This window comes from Acinonyx jubatus, chromosome A2 (assembly GCF_027475565.1).
Source record: "Acinonyx jubatus isolate Ajub_Pintada_27869175 chromosome A2, VMU_Ajub_asm_v1.0, whole genome shotgun sequence".
Taxonomy (NCBI): domain Eukaryota; kingdom Metazoa; phylum Chordata; class Mammalia; order Carnivora; family Felidae; genus Acinonyx; species Acinonyx jubatus.
In genome coordinates this window covers 6,956,190-6,970,018 of record NC_069383.1, presented here as the reverse complement: position 1 = coordinate 6,970,018, position 13,829 = coordinate 6,956,190, and the positions used below count along the sequence as shown (strand labels likewise).

At 60.2% G+C, this 13,829-nt stretch overlaps 1 protein-coding gene across 1 annotated transcript in view; it reads left to right on the top strand.

The window, feature by feature from the left end:
* Positions 1–246: 246 nt before the first annotated feature.
* Positions 247–13,829, top strand: part of SSPOP (SCO-spondin) — a 55,229-nt gene continuing 41,646 nt past the window's right edge. Inside the window, exons 1-28 of the mRNA XM_053217781.1 lie at positions 247–280; positions 1,607–1,937; positions 2,356–2,438; positions 2,553–2,732; positions 2,987–3,231; positions 3,331–3,430; positions 4,381–4,539; positions 4,627–4,706; positions 5,181–5,333; positions 5,563–5,734; positions 5,937–6,177; positions 6,480–6,624; positions 7,512–7,629; positions 7,715–7,890; positions 7,973–8,200; positions 8,404–8,569; positions 8,799–9,033; positions 9,778–9,967; positions 10,110–10,204; positions 10,394–10,650; positions 10,968–11,102; positions 11,734–11,930; positions 12,061–12,188; positions 12,276–12,385; positions 12,713–12,862; positions 12,996–13,089; positions 13,184–13,353; positions 13,566–13,799. Of these exons, the coding sequence (XP_053073756.1) occupies positions 247–280; positions 1,607–1,937; positions 2,356–2,438; positions 2,553–2,732; positions 2,987–3,231; positions 3,331–3,430; positions 4,381–4,539; positions 4,627–4,706; positions 5,181–5,333; positions 5,563–5,734; positions 5,937–6,177; positions 6,480–6,624; positions 7,512–7,629; positions 7,715–7,890; positions 7,973–8,200; positions 8,404–8,569; positions 8,799–9,033; positions 9,778–9,967; positions 10,110–10,204; positions 10,394–10,650; positions 10,968–11,102; positions 11,734–11,930; positions 12,061–12,188; positions 12,276–12,385; positions 12,713–12,862; positions 12,996–13,089; positions 13,184–13,353; positions 13,566–13,799 (4,606 nt within the window). The remainder of the gene's footprint in view (positions 281–1,606; positions 1,938–2,355; positions 2,439–2,552; positions 2,733–2,986; positions 3,232–3,330; positions 3,431–4,380; positions 4,540–4,626; positions 4,707–5,180; positions 5,334–5,562; positions 5,735–5,936; positions 6,178–6,479; positions 6,625–7,511; positions 7,630–7,714; positions 7,891–7,972; positions 8,201–8,403; positions 8,570–8,798; positions 9,034–9,777; positions 9,968–10,109; positions 10,205–10,393; positions 10,651–10,967; positions 11,103–11,733; positions 11,931–12,060; positions 12,189–12,275; positions 12,386–12,712; positions 12,863–12,995; positions 13,090–13,183; positions 13,354–13,565; positions 13,800–13,829) is intronic.

The following is a 13,829-nucleotide window of genomic DNA, read 5'->3' as shown; positions in this document are numbered from 1 at the left end:
TGTGTCACTGTGTGCTAGGGTGGGGCATGAGCACCTGTCTGCCCTTGTGAGACCTGCATCAGGGGTATAAGCATGGGAAGCAGCAGGGGGAGAGTGTATAGGGTACATGCGTGAGAGACTGGGAACAGAAACATGTCCATGGCTGGGCCCTGGTCTTTTCTGAGCACCCCACTGAGAGATCCCTGAGGAACTCTGAACCCTCTTTGGGCTACAGGACCAATGGTAGGCCCAGGAGAAATGCCTAGCATGGCTCTGGTTCCCAGCAGCCTCCTCGCCCCAGGTGGGGTAACTGTGTGAGATGCTCAGTGGGACAGCAGGGGGGGAATCTAAGGCCCAGGGGATGGAATCTAAGGCCCAGGCCACATTCCAGCCTGGGTGTCCTGGGAGCTGGTAACCAAGAAGTAACCAGGATTCACCCAGGCCACCTACTGCCCCAACCGGATGCTCAGATTATCCCCATCCGGCTGCCTTGCCCCCAGGGCTGGGGGGCTGGCTTCCAGCCCCTTCTGTCTCCTACCCTCCCTCCCTACTTCCTACCCAAGCCGCTCCTCCACTCCTCCCTGAGGCTTGCTGTGCTCCCCTGCGCAGGCTTCCTGATTCTGGACCCTAGGAGACTCTCTTAGGAGACCAGGGTGAAAGGTGAACCCAGCCAGCCACACATAATCACCCCCAGTAAGAAGTCAGATCACTGAGAAAAGGGCACATATTCTCCCTCTATCTCTGCACAGTCCAACCAGCCTGGAAACAGCTCCTTCTGTTCACTGGTCCAGGCTTCACGGGTGCTTAGTGGGAGAGAGGGCAGGAAGAGGCAGGAAAGGGGGCAGGGAGAGACTCATAAAATCAGAATTTTAGGGCTGGAAGACCATATCAGTCATTTGGCACAGTAACTCTTAACCATTTTGTGGGGTCATAGTTCCTCTTGAGAATTTAATTTACAGTTAAGGAACTATCCTCAGAAATGTGCACGTACACAATATCAAAGTAGAGCCCCTGAGTCCCACCCAAGCATCCCTGGGAAGCCCCTGAATTTTTTATTAGCAAGGAAATTATGGCTCAGAAAGAGAGGGTGGCTTGTCCAGAGTCCATGTTAATTTGTGGTATAGCCTGAGGGTGGAAAAATATCAGAGGCTCCGAGTGTCTGGCTGTGTGGCCTGGGGCACATGCACTCCCCCACTGAGCTCACACACACACACACACACACACACACACACACACAAGGGCCGGAAGGGGACTGTTTCCAGGGAGAACTGGCCTCTGAGGGGATTGTGCAATGTGCAGGCAGGTCCAATCTGGTTCCGAGCAGCTGGTGCCCCAGGGCATGGGGCTGAGATAAAGCTTCCCCAGTCCCATGGGCCTCGCTGTCACTGTCTGGGCTGCCTTGGACACATTGACGCCCGGCTGAAGTAGACCGTGGTGTGGGGCGGGGAAGGCCAGCACTGGCCTTTCTGCTCACTGGCCACAGCCATCACCTTCCCCAAGCCCAAGCCTCTTAGTCCCCCAGAGGTGACGTGGGGGGAGCATTATGCTGCTCCCTGCCCTCCTCTTTGGGATGGCATGGGCATTGGCTAACGGGTGAGCAGTCCAGCCTGGGGCCCCTCTGACTAAGATCCTTTTCTCCTGCCTCATGAACAGGACCCTCTGGGGCAGCCCGACTCCCCTCCCCTCTGCTTCTTACTCCCACCCAGCCTCCTCTTCAGTTCACTAACTCTTCTGCGGGCAGGGCTTCTTGGCAACAGAAGGGCTGGGGGCAGTGGCTGTCATTCCCCATCTGTGGGCAGGCGGTGGTGCGAGCAGACGGAAACCTTCCTGGTGGAGGAGGAAGTGACCCCCCGCCAGGAGGGCCTGGTGCCTTGCACCAGCCTCTACCATTACCAGCGCCTGGGCTGGCGACTCGACCTGTCCCGGAGCGGACCTGCAGGGCTCTGTCCCATCTACAAGTGAGTGAGGGTTGGAGTCTGGGCTGGCCGCTGAGCAGCAGGGAGCAACAGAGCCAACATCCTGGGGGTGGGGGGAGAAGGTGAACTGGGTGGTGCCCTGGAGAAGCGGGCATTTGGGAAGTGGGTCTGGCTGGGCTCAGGAAGAGTGGAGGGTGTGGGGCTGGGGACAGGTAAGGAGGGGAGCAGGCAGAGCAGGGAGGCATGATGTCTGCTCCTTGTGCCTACCCTCCAGTCTGCCTTCCCAGTAGCACTCTCACATTGCACAAGGGGAAATCAAGACCAGGAAGGGAAATTATATGAGAAAGCCACTCAGAGAATAGGTGACCAGATGAAATGTCCCAGGCCATTCTCAGGGACCGGGGAGGGGCTGGGCTGAATAATTAACATCTTCTCTCTGCTGCCTGCTTGGTGGACCCAGGCCCCCAGAAACCCGGCCTGCGGCAAGGAACCGGACAGTGACGGCTTGCTGCCCAGGCTGGGGGGGCACGCACTGCACTCTGGGTAAGCACCTGCTATTTGCCCAGATCTGTGGTTTCATGGAGGCTGCCTGGGGAGGGAAGCTGGGCCCAGGCTGACTGTCTGGGCCGCCCTTTTCTCTCCCTCTATCCACTGCAGCCCTTGCAGAAGCCAGCCCTGGGGGCCACTGCTTTGCCACACAGCAGTGCCAGCTGCAGCCAGGCTCAGCTAATGCATCTGCGGGAAGCCTGGAGGAGTGCTGTGCTTGGCCTTGGGGACACAGCTGGCGGGATGGCAGCTCCCAGGCCTGCCTCAGCTGCCCTGGCCGACACCTTCCAGGTGGGTCTGCGGTCCTGGCAACCACTTTCTCCCCCTGCAAGGGCTACCACATAGATTTCTGGAGCTCTGGGCCTTCCTGCAGGGCCCCTGCCCACTCCCCTGTGCTCTCAGATGAGTCACCTCCCATCCTGGCCCACCAGAGGGACCATGAACTCTCCACCTGCCTCCCACTCTGGGAGAAGCCCCGTGTCCTCCTCCTCCTTCACCCTCCTACCTGCACACTCAGAGACTCACAGTCGGTGTATCTCCTCCAGGCAGCGCTCCCTCTCCAGCCTCCCTGCAGCCCCTGGTGGGGGCCGTGGCCCAGTTCTGGAGCCAGCGCCAGCAGCCCGCGGCCACCTGCACCACCTGGTCAGGCTTCCACTACCGAACCTTTGACGGGCGTCACTACCACTTCCTGGGCCGCTGCACTTACCTGCTGGCGGGCGCTGCTGATTCCACCTGGGCTGTCCACCTCACGCCCAGGGGGCATTGCCCCCAACCTGGGCACTGTCAGCTGGTGAGGGAGGGAGGGAGGGAGGGAAGACCACAGGGAGGGAGCTGGACACAGGGGAAGGCGAGCCACTGAACACCTCTTCCACTCTGTGTCTCCCCAAAGGCCCGGGTAATGATGGGACCCGAGGAGGTGCTGATCCAGGGTAAAAATGTCTCTGTGAATGGGCAGCTGACACCTGATGGGGAGTCTCGGCTGCTCCAGGGTAAGGGAGCTGTGGGGAGCAGGAGACTGCCCAGGGCCCCATTTGTTCCCCTGGGACAGTCTGCCTATCCCCCAGAGCAGGGGACAGCAAAAGGGGCAGTTGGGTGGGAGCCTGCTGCTCCACCCCCATTACTGTTGGGCAGTATTTGGAAATGAGGGAGCCTGCTGAGGGGCCAAGACCTCGTCTCCCACAAGCCTCTCCTGCAAGCCACCCCCACTCATCCCCTCACAGTGTGGCTTGGGGCGAGTACCTCTGCTTAACCTTTTTGGGTCTTGGGGGTACTTGGCTGCCATGGGACTCTTGATCTCAGGGTTGTGAGTTCGAGCCCCATGTTGGATGTAAAGATTACTTAAAAATAAAATCTTGGGGTGCCTGGGTGGCTCAGTTGGTTAAGTGTCCAACTCTTGATCCTGGCTCAGGTCTTGATCTCACGGTTCCGACAGATGGAGCCCTGCATAGGGCTCTGCACTGATAGCCCTCCGCCCCTTCCCCCTGCTCATGCGCGCGCTCGCTCTCTCTCTCTCTCTCTCTCTCACAATGAAAAAATAAACAAAGTAACATCTTCAGAAAAGAAAAAACAAAAACCTCTTTGAATCTCAGTTCCCCCCACCCCCCTCTACCAGTGCTGTGAGGAAGGGCTTTTGAGCTACTAGACGGGTCTCTGTCCCACCAGAACTTTTGCCCTGGTTTTCAGTCCATGAAGTGAAGCGGGTGGGGTTGTGTGTGCATGCACGTGAGCTTTGTAGTTTACTTGTGAGAGTGTCCATAGTGTCCATGAAATTCTCAAGGACAGTTCCGACGGGAAACCAATCGCTTCTCCTTTAAAGGGTGTCAAGTGCAGAGCTCTCTCGAATTGTAAGAATTCCATCTCCTCTCCTTCCCCGGCAGTCTGAGCCTTGGTGTCATGGTGGGAAGAGTGGGGAGTGTGACTCCTTCCTTCTCCTGCCCAGGGCTGAGCCTGCAATGGCAAGGGGACTGGCTGGTGTTGTCGGGGGGCCTGGGGGTCGTTGTGCAGCTGGACAGGTCCGGTTCAGTCTCCGTTTCTGTGGACTACGAGCTCCAGGGACAAACTCAAGGTCTCTGTGGGGTCTACAGTGGCCGGCCTGAGGGTAAGTGGGCGTGACTTGGTTGCTGGTTTAGGAGAGAAGGAGAGACTGGAGACCCCAGACACAGCACTCTGCCTCACCCTTCCCCAGATGACTTCCTGGAGCCAGGAGGGAGACTGGCTGTGTTAGCTGCCACCTTTGGGAATTCCTGGAGGCTCCCTGACTCAGAGGTGAGACTGCAGCCCTCGGGGAGCCTGGGCTCCCTGCCCTGCTCCCCAGTTGGCCCCCCACTCCTGGCTTCTCTGACATCTTCAAGCCTCTGCTGTCTGTCTTCATCACTGGCTTTTTCTCTGAGACCAAGACCTCTCCCAGATCCTTGGTCTGGGGAAGGCTCTGGGTCCCGTGGAATTTAAGGTGCTGCCCATGGCATTGGGGTGAACTGACTGCCCAGGGGACACACTCAGTGACCTGGTCACTGACCAGTTTGGGTTATCAAATCTCTTGCCTGTGGGTTGATGGTACCGCAACTCCCCCACACCCTACCCAGGCTTACAACTTTGTTGCCCCCAAAAGCTTCAGGATGTCTGGGCTGGTGGCCATGACAATGGGGACTCGAAGCAGCCATGAGGGTAGTAGCCACTTTCCTGGTGTCCTGGTCAATGTCCCTCATCCCAGCCCATTAACCTGACTCCAATGGTCTCTAGCCTGGGTGTCTGGATGCAGTGGAAGCGGCCCAGGGCTGTGAGGACCCCGTGAGAGGCACAGAGGCAGGCATGGAGGCTGGCCAGCTGGAGGCTGAAGCCCAGGATGTGTGCCACCAGCTGCTGGAGAGTCCATTCAGGGAATGCCATGCTCAGGTATGGGTGGGGGTGGGGGTGGTAACCACCACCAGAGAGGCGGGGAGCAGGGGGTGCTACAGAGGTGCCAAACAGGGAATCTGGTCCTGGCATTGCTTTGTATGTATGTATGATCTCAGAGCTCCCTGCTAGTGCTCATTCTGTTTGGTTGTAAGTCAGGGCATGATCCAAGTAAGAGGAGGGAGTGCTGCTGAGTCTGGTTGACTGAGGGCCTGTCCTTTCTCTGAAGGTCCCCCCTGCTGAGTACCACCAGACCTGCCTCTTTGCCTACTGTTCTGGGGCCCCAGCAGGCAGTGGGCGCGAGAGCCGGCGGGAGGCCGTGTGCACCACTTTGGCCAACTATGCCCAAGAGTGTGCCAAGCACCATATCCACGTGGGCTGGAGGAAGCCAGGCTTCTGCGGTAGGTCTGGAGGCTGACCCTCTGTGCATAGGCCCTGGCCTCCCCACCCTGCGGAATTGGGAACTGACTGACAGCAGCCCTGTGGCCTTGGTTTCATGAGCGACCGGCCACCTCCTGAGCACCTCCTCCTCGGGTTGTGGCCAGCGGGGTCTGGCGGGAGGAGGGGGCCCTCGGACCTCACAGCCCACTCCTGTGCCGGCAGAGCGCCTGTGCCCTGGGGGCCAGCTGTATTCTGACTGCGCCTCGGCCTGCCCGCCCAGCTGCTCGGCAGTGGGCGAGGGAGGGGAGGGGTCCTGCCAGGAAGCGTGCGTGAGCGGCTGCGAGTGCCCGCCTGGCCTCTTCTGGGACGGCGCCCTCTGTGTCCCTGCGGCCCGCTGCCCCTGCTACCACCGGCGCCAGCGCTACGCCCCTGGGGACACAGTGCGCCAGCTCTGCAACCCGTGGTGGGTCCGCGGGCCTCGCTGGCCCTTTGGCTGGGGTTGGAAGCGCCGTGGTCCCCGCGGAGCCCTCCCTCATGCTATGTCCTTCAACCTGCCTCCCCTTGGGGGCCCCTCACAAGGGACCGGTGACCTCTCACGGCATAATTGATGGCCCCGCTTAAAGACCTAGCCAGCGACCTCCACCAGCTGACCTCCAAACCTAAGAAAGTTAGAGGGGCTGCTGGGGGAGGGGAGGGGCCACGGTGTTGGGGGCGGGAGGTCGTGAAGCTGAAACGGAGCGCGCTCCCCGCCCCGTGTGCCTACAGCGTGTGCCAGGACGGCCGCTGGCTCTGCGCGCAGGCGCAGTGCCCCGCCGAGTGCGCGGTGGGCGGGGACGGGCATTACGTCACCTTCGATGGGCGGAGCTTCTCCTTCCGCGGCAGCCCAGGTTGCCGCTCCAGCCTGGTGCAGGTGGGTAGGGGATGAACTGCGGGAGAAGTCCTCGTGGGGTTGCTGTGGGGGGCAGGTGACTGTCAGGAAACCTCCACATAAATCAACGACAAACACAGAGTCATCCCGGGAAAAGCTGAGAGAGAACCGACTCTGGAGGGAGGATGGCTCTCCGCAGATACCTCCCCCTCCCCCCCCAAACCTCCCCTTCCGGTCTTCACCCCTCCTCGGGTTCCTGAGAATGTTCCTCTGTCATTGCCACCCTAGCCCAGGGGCACGAAGCAAAACCTATCCTCACCGTACTTGCTCACAAATGGGGCAGGCTGGGCTTATCACAGGCGGTTTCCTGCAAAACAACCCCTGACGAAATATGGGTTCTCCTTCCTCTCCACGCCTCCCCCAATAGTTAGGTGACTTACCAAGTTCAGGTCCATAGACACAAACAGGTGTGCACATATGCCGCGGGCTCATGCAAGTACGCATAGATTTAACATGTGTATACACACAGACACACATATAGAGCACACATACCCACAGGGAGGGAGAGGGGAGGCATCTTGCTCCAACATGGAGACACACACACATGCGTGCATACACACACACACACACACACACACACACACATTTCTACCTACTTATATACACACACATGCCTGTCCGCGCGCACAAGCGCGCACGCACACACACACAGATGATCACAAGTGTCTGCGCTTGCCAGAGTTAAGCCCTATACCTTGCAGACAGTCTGGCTGGCAAGAAGGTGGTCAGCACACGTGATGGGTGGGAGCTGACCCCAGGTGTGTGCTGTAGGTGTCCTGTGGAACAGGAAAAGGGGCAGACCAGACCCTGTCCCTGGATCCTCCCCGCCCCCACACCCACCCCACCGTATTCCTCAACATCTGCCCCAGGACTTCTCCAAGGGGCAGCTGCTGATTGTGCTGGAGCATGGGGCCTGTGATGCTGGAAGCTGCCTCCACGCCATCTCTGTCTCCCTGGGGGACACCCACATCCAGCTCAGAGACTCAGGTAGCCCTCTCCCGCAATGTGCTCACCCCCAATCCTCATCAGCCCAGCCCTGCAGGGGCAGACCCTCACAGGCTCCCTATTTCAGGGGCCGTCCTGGTGGATGGGCAGGATGTGGGCTTGCCATGGAGTGGGCCTAAGGGCCTCAGTGTCTCCCGAGCCTCCTCCACCTTCCTACTGCTGCGCTGGCCCGGGGCCCAGGTCCTCTGGGGAGTGTCTGACCCTGCAGCTTACATCACTCTGGACCCGCGCCATGCCCACCAGGTGTGCTAGGGGGCAGGTGAGTGGCTGGGCAAGGCTACATTGGGCCCGATTTGACCGTCCCATGCCCACTCCTGTGGCCCAGGTGCAGGGTCTGTGCGGCACCTTCACCTGGAACCAGCAGGATGACTTCCTGACACCCGCTGGCGATGTGGAGACCAGCGTTGCAGCCTTTGCTAGCAAGTTCCGGGTGGCAGGCGAGGGAAGGTGCCCCTCAGAAGACAGCGCCCCACTTTCCCCCTGCAGCACCCACTCTCAGCGCTATGTTTTTGCCGAGGCAGCTTGTGCCGTCCTGCATGGCCCAACTTTCCAGGTAGCCGGATTGGGGGTGCTCCTGTTTGCACCTGTAAGGTGGGGTCAGTACCTGCTCTGCTCTCCTCTTGGGCTACTGGGAGGGCCCGGCTCCCTGCCGTGGGCAGGGCTACCGAGCACAGGGAGGTGGCAGTGGGGACCAGAGGGGATGGGGGAATCTGTGGAGGAGGAGCTGGCTCAATTTTTCCCTCCTCTCCCTGCAAGGAGTGCCAAGGGCTGGTGGACAGGGAACTGTTCCACCTGCGCTGCTTGGCAGCCGTGTGTGGCTGTGCTCCTGGCAAGGACTGCCTGTGTCCTGTGCTTGCTGCCTTGGCTCGTCGCTGTGCCCGGGAGGGTGTCCCGTCTCTCTGGAGGACCCAGACACTCTGCCGTGAGTCTGCTCAGCCAGCTAGCCCCAGGGTGCTCCTCCCAGCCCTCTTCTAGGAGTAGCCCAGAAGGATCCAAAAGCTTCGAAACAAGGGAAGGTCCCCAGGAGGGCCTCTGACCATGGCACATTGCTGAGTTTGCCTTCTTCCAGAGGCATAGGGGGTGCGAATTCCAGAAGGGTGGGCAGAGCAGCAGCAGTTATGTCCCTGACCTGCATGTGTCTCTGTGCCCAGCTGTCCTGTGTCCCGGGGGCCAGGAGTACCAGGAGTGTGCCCCGGCGTGTGGTCAAAACTGTGGGGAGCCAGAAGACTGTGGGGAGCTGGGCAGCTGTGTGGCTGGGTGTAACTGCCCCCCAGGGCTGCTATGGGACCCCGAAGGCGAGTGCGTGCCCCCCAACTTGTGCTCCTGCCAGCTTGGAACTCAACGCTATGCTCCCGGCAGTGCCACCATGAGGGACTGCAACCGCTGGTGAGGGCGGTGGTCTTGGCGGGGAAGCAAAGAGCTTGGGGGTGAAGAAATAGAGCTTAGAGACAAGGGGCTGGGCTTGTAGCCCCGTGGGTTAGGGCACGGTATGCACACGTGGGACGACAGAGCATTGATAGCCCTTCTGGCCTGTAAAGCACTCTTGTACATTATCTTATTTAATTTTACTGAATTCTTACAATAACCTAATAAAGCAGGAAGTGGAAGAATTGTTCCCATTTTGCAGATGAGGAAGCTGAGGCTCGACTAAGGCCAAACAGCTTGCAGAGTCACACAGCTTGTTAATGATGATGGACTAGAACCCAGATCTCTGAATTCTGGATGAGTCTGGTTCAGAGGCTCTTCCAAGGATTAGGGAGAAGTAAAGGCCAGTTCTGGACCTGTGGAGTCCAGGCCAGTGGTCAGGACTTGGTGGGTGAGGATGAGACTTTAGAGAATCCCTCTCCTACCCGGGCTGGGAATGGAGTTCTTCAAGAGCCTCAGAGCCCAGAGAATGGTCCCATTGGAGCTGGGGCAGGAAAGCATAACCATGCCCATCCCAGGTATGGCTGGTGCTGGGGGCAGCCCCACTTCCTGTGCTCGTAACTAGGGTTGGGGGTGAGACGCTCAGGTCTCCAGAGTCAACATTAGGGGCTTGGACCTTCTGGGTTCCTGAGATTCTCCCAGCACTCACCCTGGAGGTGAGTGCTCTCTTGGGCCTGCCTCTTACCTCCCTCGTGACCTCGGCAGTGTCTGCCAGGAGAGGGGCCTCTGGAATTGCACTGCTCACCGCTGTGGCCCCCAGCGGACCTTCTGCCCCCGTGAGCTTGTCTATGTCCCTGGTGCCTGCCTCCTTACCTGTGACAACCTGCGTGCCAACCGTTCCTGCCCCCCGGACAGCACAGGGAGCTGTGTCTGTCCCCCAGGCACCGTGCTGCTGGTGAGTCTGGGAGGGGGCTGCATGGGGCACTGTGGGGCCTGCTGTAACCATGGCACTGCCCTAGTCCCCTGGCTGTCTGAAACAGTGGGCGGTGGGTCAGGCAGCCCTCCAAGGTGCCCCTTTGCCCCCGGCCTCTGCCCAGAACGAACGCTGTGTGCCTCCTGAGCTCTGTCCCTGCCGTCACAGCGGGCAGTGGTACCCGCCCAACGCCACCATCCAGGAGGATTGCAACATCTGGTATGCCCCTTGGACAGGGACGATGGGTGGGGTGGGATATCCAGACTGGCCTGGGCAACGGGAGCTCTCCAGGATTCCCCCAAGCTGAGGGTCTGTCGGGAGTTGCGTGGAACCTGGACTAGGTGCATCCCCTAGATACAGCTCTGGCTTCGTGTCCTCATGACTCTGTTTCCCCACCGCCCCCCACAGTGTGTGCCAGGGTCGGCAGTGGCACTGCACGAGCCGCCAGTGCCGTGGATGGTGCCAGGCATCGGGTGCCCCCCACTATGTGACATTCGACGGGCTGGCTTTCACCTTCCCTGGAGCCTGTGAATATTTGCTGGTGCGAGAGGCCAGCGGCCAGTTCACAGTCTCAGCCCAGAACCTGCCCTGTGGGGCCAGTGGCCTCACCTGCACCAAGGCACTGACCGTGCAACTACAGAGCACCGTTGTGCACATGCTCAGAGGTGGCTGTAACATTGAAGGGTGGCATGGCCAGGGAGGGGCGTGCTGGGTGGCATCACAGTTTTGCACGGGTGACCAAGGCCCGGGGTTCCCCACTGCTTACCATCAGGGAAGTGGGGCTGGTGCTTTTCCTCTTTCCTCTTGTGTGGGAATCATAATTCTGGAAGGCTCCAAGAAATTAAGGTCCAGAGGCTTGCCCAAGGTCTCATAGCTAGAGAAGCAAAAGGAAAGGTTGGACGGCAGGCTGGTGAGGGCCTCCTGGGGATCTGGGAGCCCTTCTACTCCGAGGCAGGGCCTGAAAGCCTCTCTTCCTCCGCAGGCCGAGCAGTGATGGTGAATGGGGCGAGCATAACACTCCCCAAGGTCTACACGGGCCCTGGGCTGAGCCTGCGTCGTGCTGGTCTCTTCCTGCTACTCACAACCCGCCTGGGCTTCAGCCTGTTCTGGGATGGAGGTCAGGGCCCAACCTTAACCTTAACCATCTGACCCATGCCCACCTTAGTATCATGAGGCTGGCTCTCCCTAAACCCTTTCTCTTCCATACGAGTGGCGGGAGTTCCCAAATCGCGCTCTTAAAATTATGTTTCTCTTCAACGTAAGAGCAACAGTGCCTCACCTAAGAAATATTTAGAAAATACCTAGTTTGGGAAAGAAAAAGCGAAAATAAATCTCCTAACATCCCACCACCCAAACCCAAGCGGTAGGCATTTTAGAAATAACTGTTACTGAGAAATCGAGGAAAAGCAGGGTAACCCCTGACAGGGGAAGGAGTTGCCTGGTCAGCACAGCGAGGTTGCCCTCTGAGTCTCTGGTCACTAAGGCCTCTGGGGCTGGTGGTGTCACAGTCTGTCTTGGAGCCTGGATCCCTCCCAGAATCTGGCCTGCTGGAGAATTTCCCTGGTCCCGCTTCTGCCCTCGCCCTCCAGATCTAGGTCTCTTACCATCGCCAATCATCCTCCCAAAAGAGGGCACGGGCACCCCTTATTGCGTTGTGGTCCCTGGGCAGATGGTCAGACAGGCCCACGGAATAGCCGCCCTTGTCTTCTTTCTCCACAATGCTGGCCCCTGCTGCCCCCTCTGCCCAGGCACCCGGGTCCTGGTGCAGCTGTCCCCGCACTTCCGGGGCCGTGTGTCTGGTCTGTGTGGGGACTTTGATGGAGATGCCAGTAATGACCTGCGGAGCCGCCAGGGGGTCCTGGAACCCACAGCTGAGCTGGCTGCCCACTCCTGGCACCTGAATCCTCTCTGCCCTGAGCCAGGAGAGCTGCCACACCCCTGCACCGTGAGCATGGGTGGGAATGGGGGGAGGGAGTGGGGGCAGCTACAGAAACCTGCAGGGGGGAGGATCCAGAGGCTGGGTGCTTGCAGATGGGGTCTAGCTGGTCTACGGTGTGGGCCTGCTCTGCCTGCAGGTGAACGCCCACCGGGCCAGCTGGGCCCACGCCCGCTGCGGGGTGATGCTGCAGTCGCTCTTTGCCCGGTGCCATGCAGAGGTGCCCCCACAGCAGCACTACGAGCGGTGTGTGCATGATGCCTGCGGGTGAGAGGGGCGAGCCTGGGGACAGGGTGGGAATGGGTAGGTTGGGGGTGGGGAGGGCGTCCAGGGGCTGAACAGTCCCTTCCACAGCTGTGATTCGGGGGGTGACTGTGAGTGTCTCTGCTCGGCCATTGCCACGTATGCAGATGAGTGTGCCCGGCATCGGCTCTTTGTGCGCTGGCGCAGCCAGGAGCTCTGCCGTGAGTGTGCCCTGCCCTGGGTCCCCGATGCCCAATCCCACCGCCCATTCCACTCCTTCATGGGTGCTCCTCCTGGCCTGCCAGCAAGCCATGCATTCAAGGGCAAATATGTGTGGTGTTCACGCTGTTGTAGATGAACCAGACAGGCAAGGCTGCTTTCCTGTAGAACTGTCATGTTGCCAACGGCCTTGGGAGGGGCTCAGCAAGCGTCTACACCATGCCCCCCTGCCTGCCCTCCATGAGTATCCGCTTGGGCTGGCTCGCCTGCTTGTTGCATCCTGGTGCCGTTGCACCTCAGTGACCCAAGCCTCTCTCTTCTCCACCCAGCTCTGCAGTGTGAAGGGGGCCAGGTGTATGAGGCCTGTGGCCCCATATGCCCTCCCACCTGCCATGACCATGGTCCTGAACCTGGGTGGTACTGCCAGGCTGTCGCCTGCGTGGAGGGCTGCTTCTGCCCCGAGGGGACTCTGCTCCATGGTGTGTAGGGTCAGAAGAGGCAGAGGGGAGGGGATCCTGGGAGGGAGAAGAGCGCCACAAGGCCCGGGGGACAAGGCTGGCACTAGGGGCCGCTGTGCCCCTTTTGCTCCAGTCTTCCCCTCTGTGATCCCAGGAGGAGTCTGCCTAGAACCAGCTTCCTGCCCCTGTGAGTCAGGGGGCAGCTTTTTCCCCCCGGGGACTGTGCTGCAGAAGGACTGTGGGAACTGGTGAGTGCGGAGGGGGCGTGGCTCAGGGGAGCCCCATGCCCCTGAGTTGCCAAAGCCCAGCGCTGTGGCTGATCCCGGGACGCTGTGTGCTCAGCACATGCCAGGAAAGTCAGTGGCTTTGCGGGAGTGGCAGGACCCGCTGTGAGGAGCCGGTGCCCGGCTGTGTGGAGGGAGAGGCCCCGTGCCAGGAGAGTGGGCACTGTGTGCCCCACGGGTGGCTTTGTGACAACCAGGATGACTGTGGCGATGGCTCGGATGAGGAGGGTGAGTGTCCTCGTCTGTGGGGGGCAGTGGCTGAGTGATGGGTCTCTCCTACTGTGCGGGTGTCTCCTCTGCGAAACTGAACGGCTTCCTGAGCTGCTGCTCACATCGCCGGCAGCGATGGCTGGTGGGCAGGGCTGTTCTGGTCTTTCCAGGGTCAGGGGCTTCTCTAGGACCCTTTGTCATCTTGCCCCTGCCTGCTTGCCCCATGCCAGGCTGTGCCACGCCAGGCTGTGGGGAGAGGCAGATGTCTTGCAGCTCCGGCCGCTGCCTGCCCCTGGCCCTGCTCTGTGACGGGCGGGACGACTGTGGAGATGGGACGGATGAGCAGGGCTGCCCGTGCCCCCACGACTCGCTGGCCTGTGCTGATGGGCGCTGCCTGCCCCCCGCCCTGCTCTGTGACGGACATGCCGACTGTCCCGATGCTGCCGATGAGGAGGCCTGTCTGGGTGGGTGGTCTCCGCTCTGGACTCCAGTCC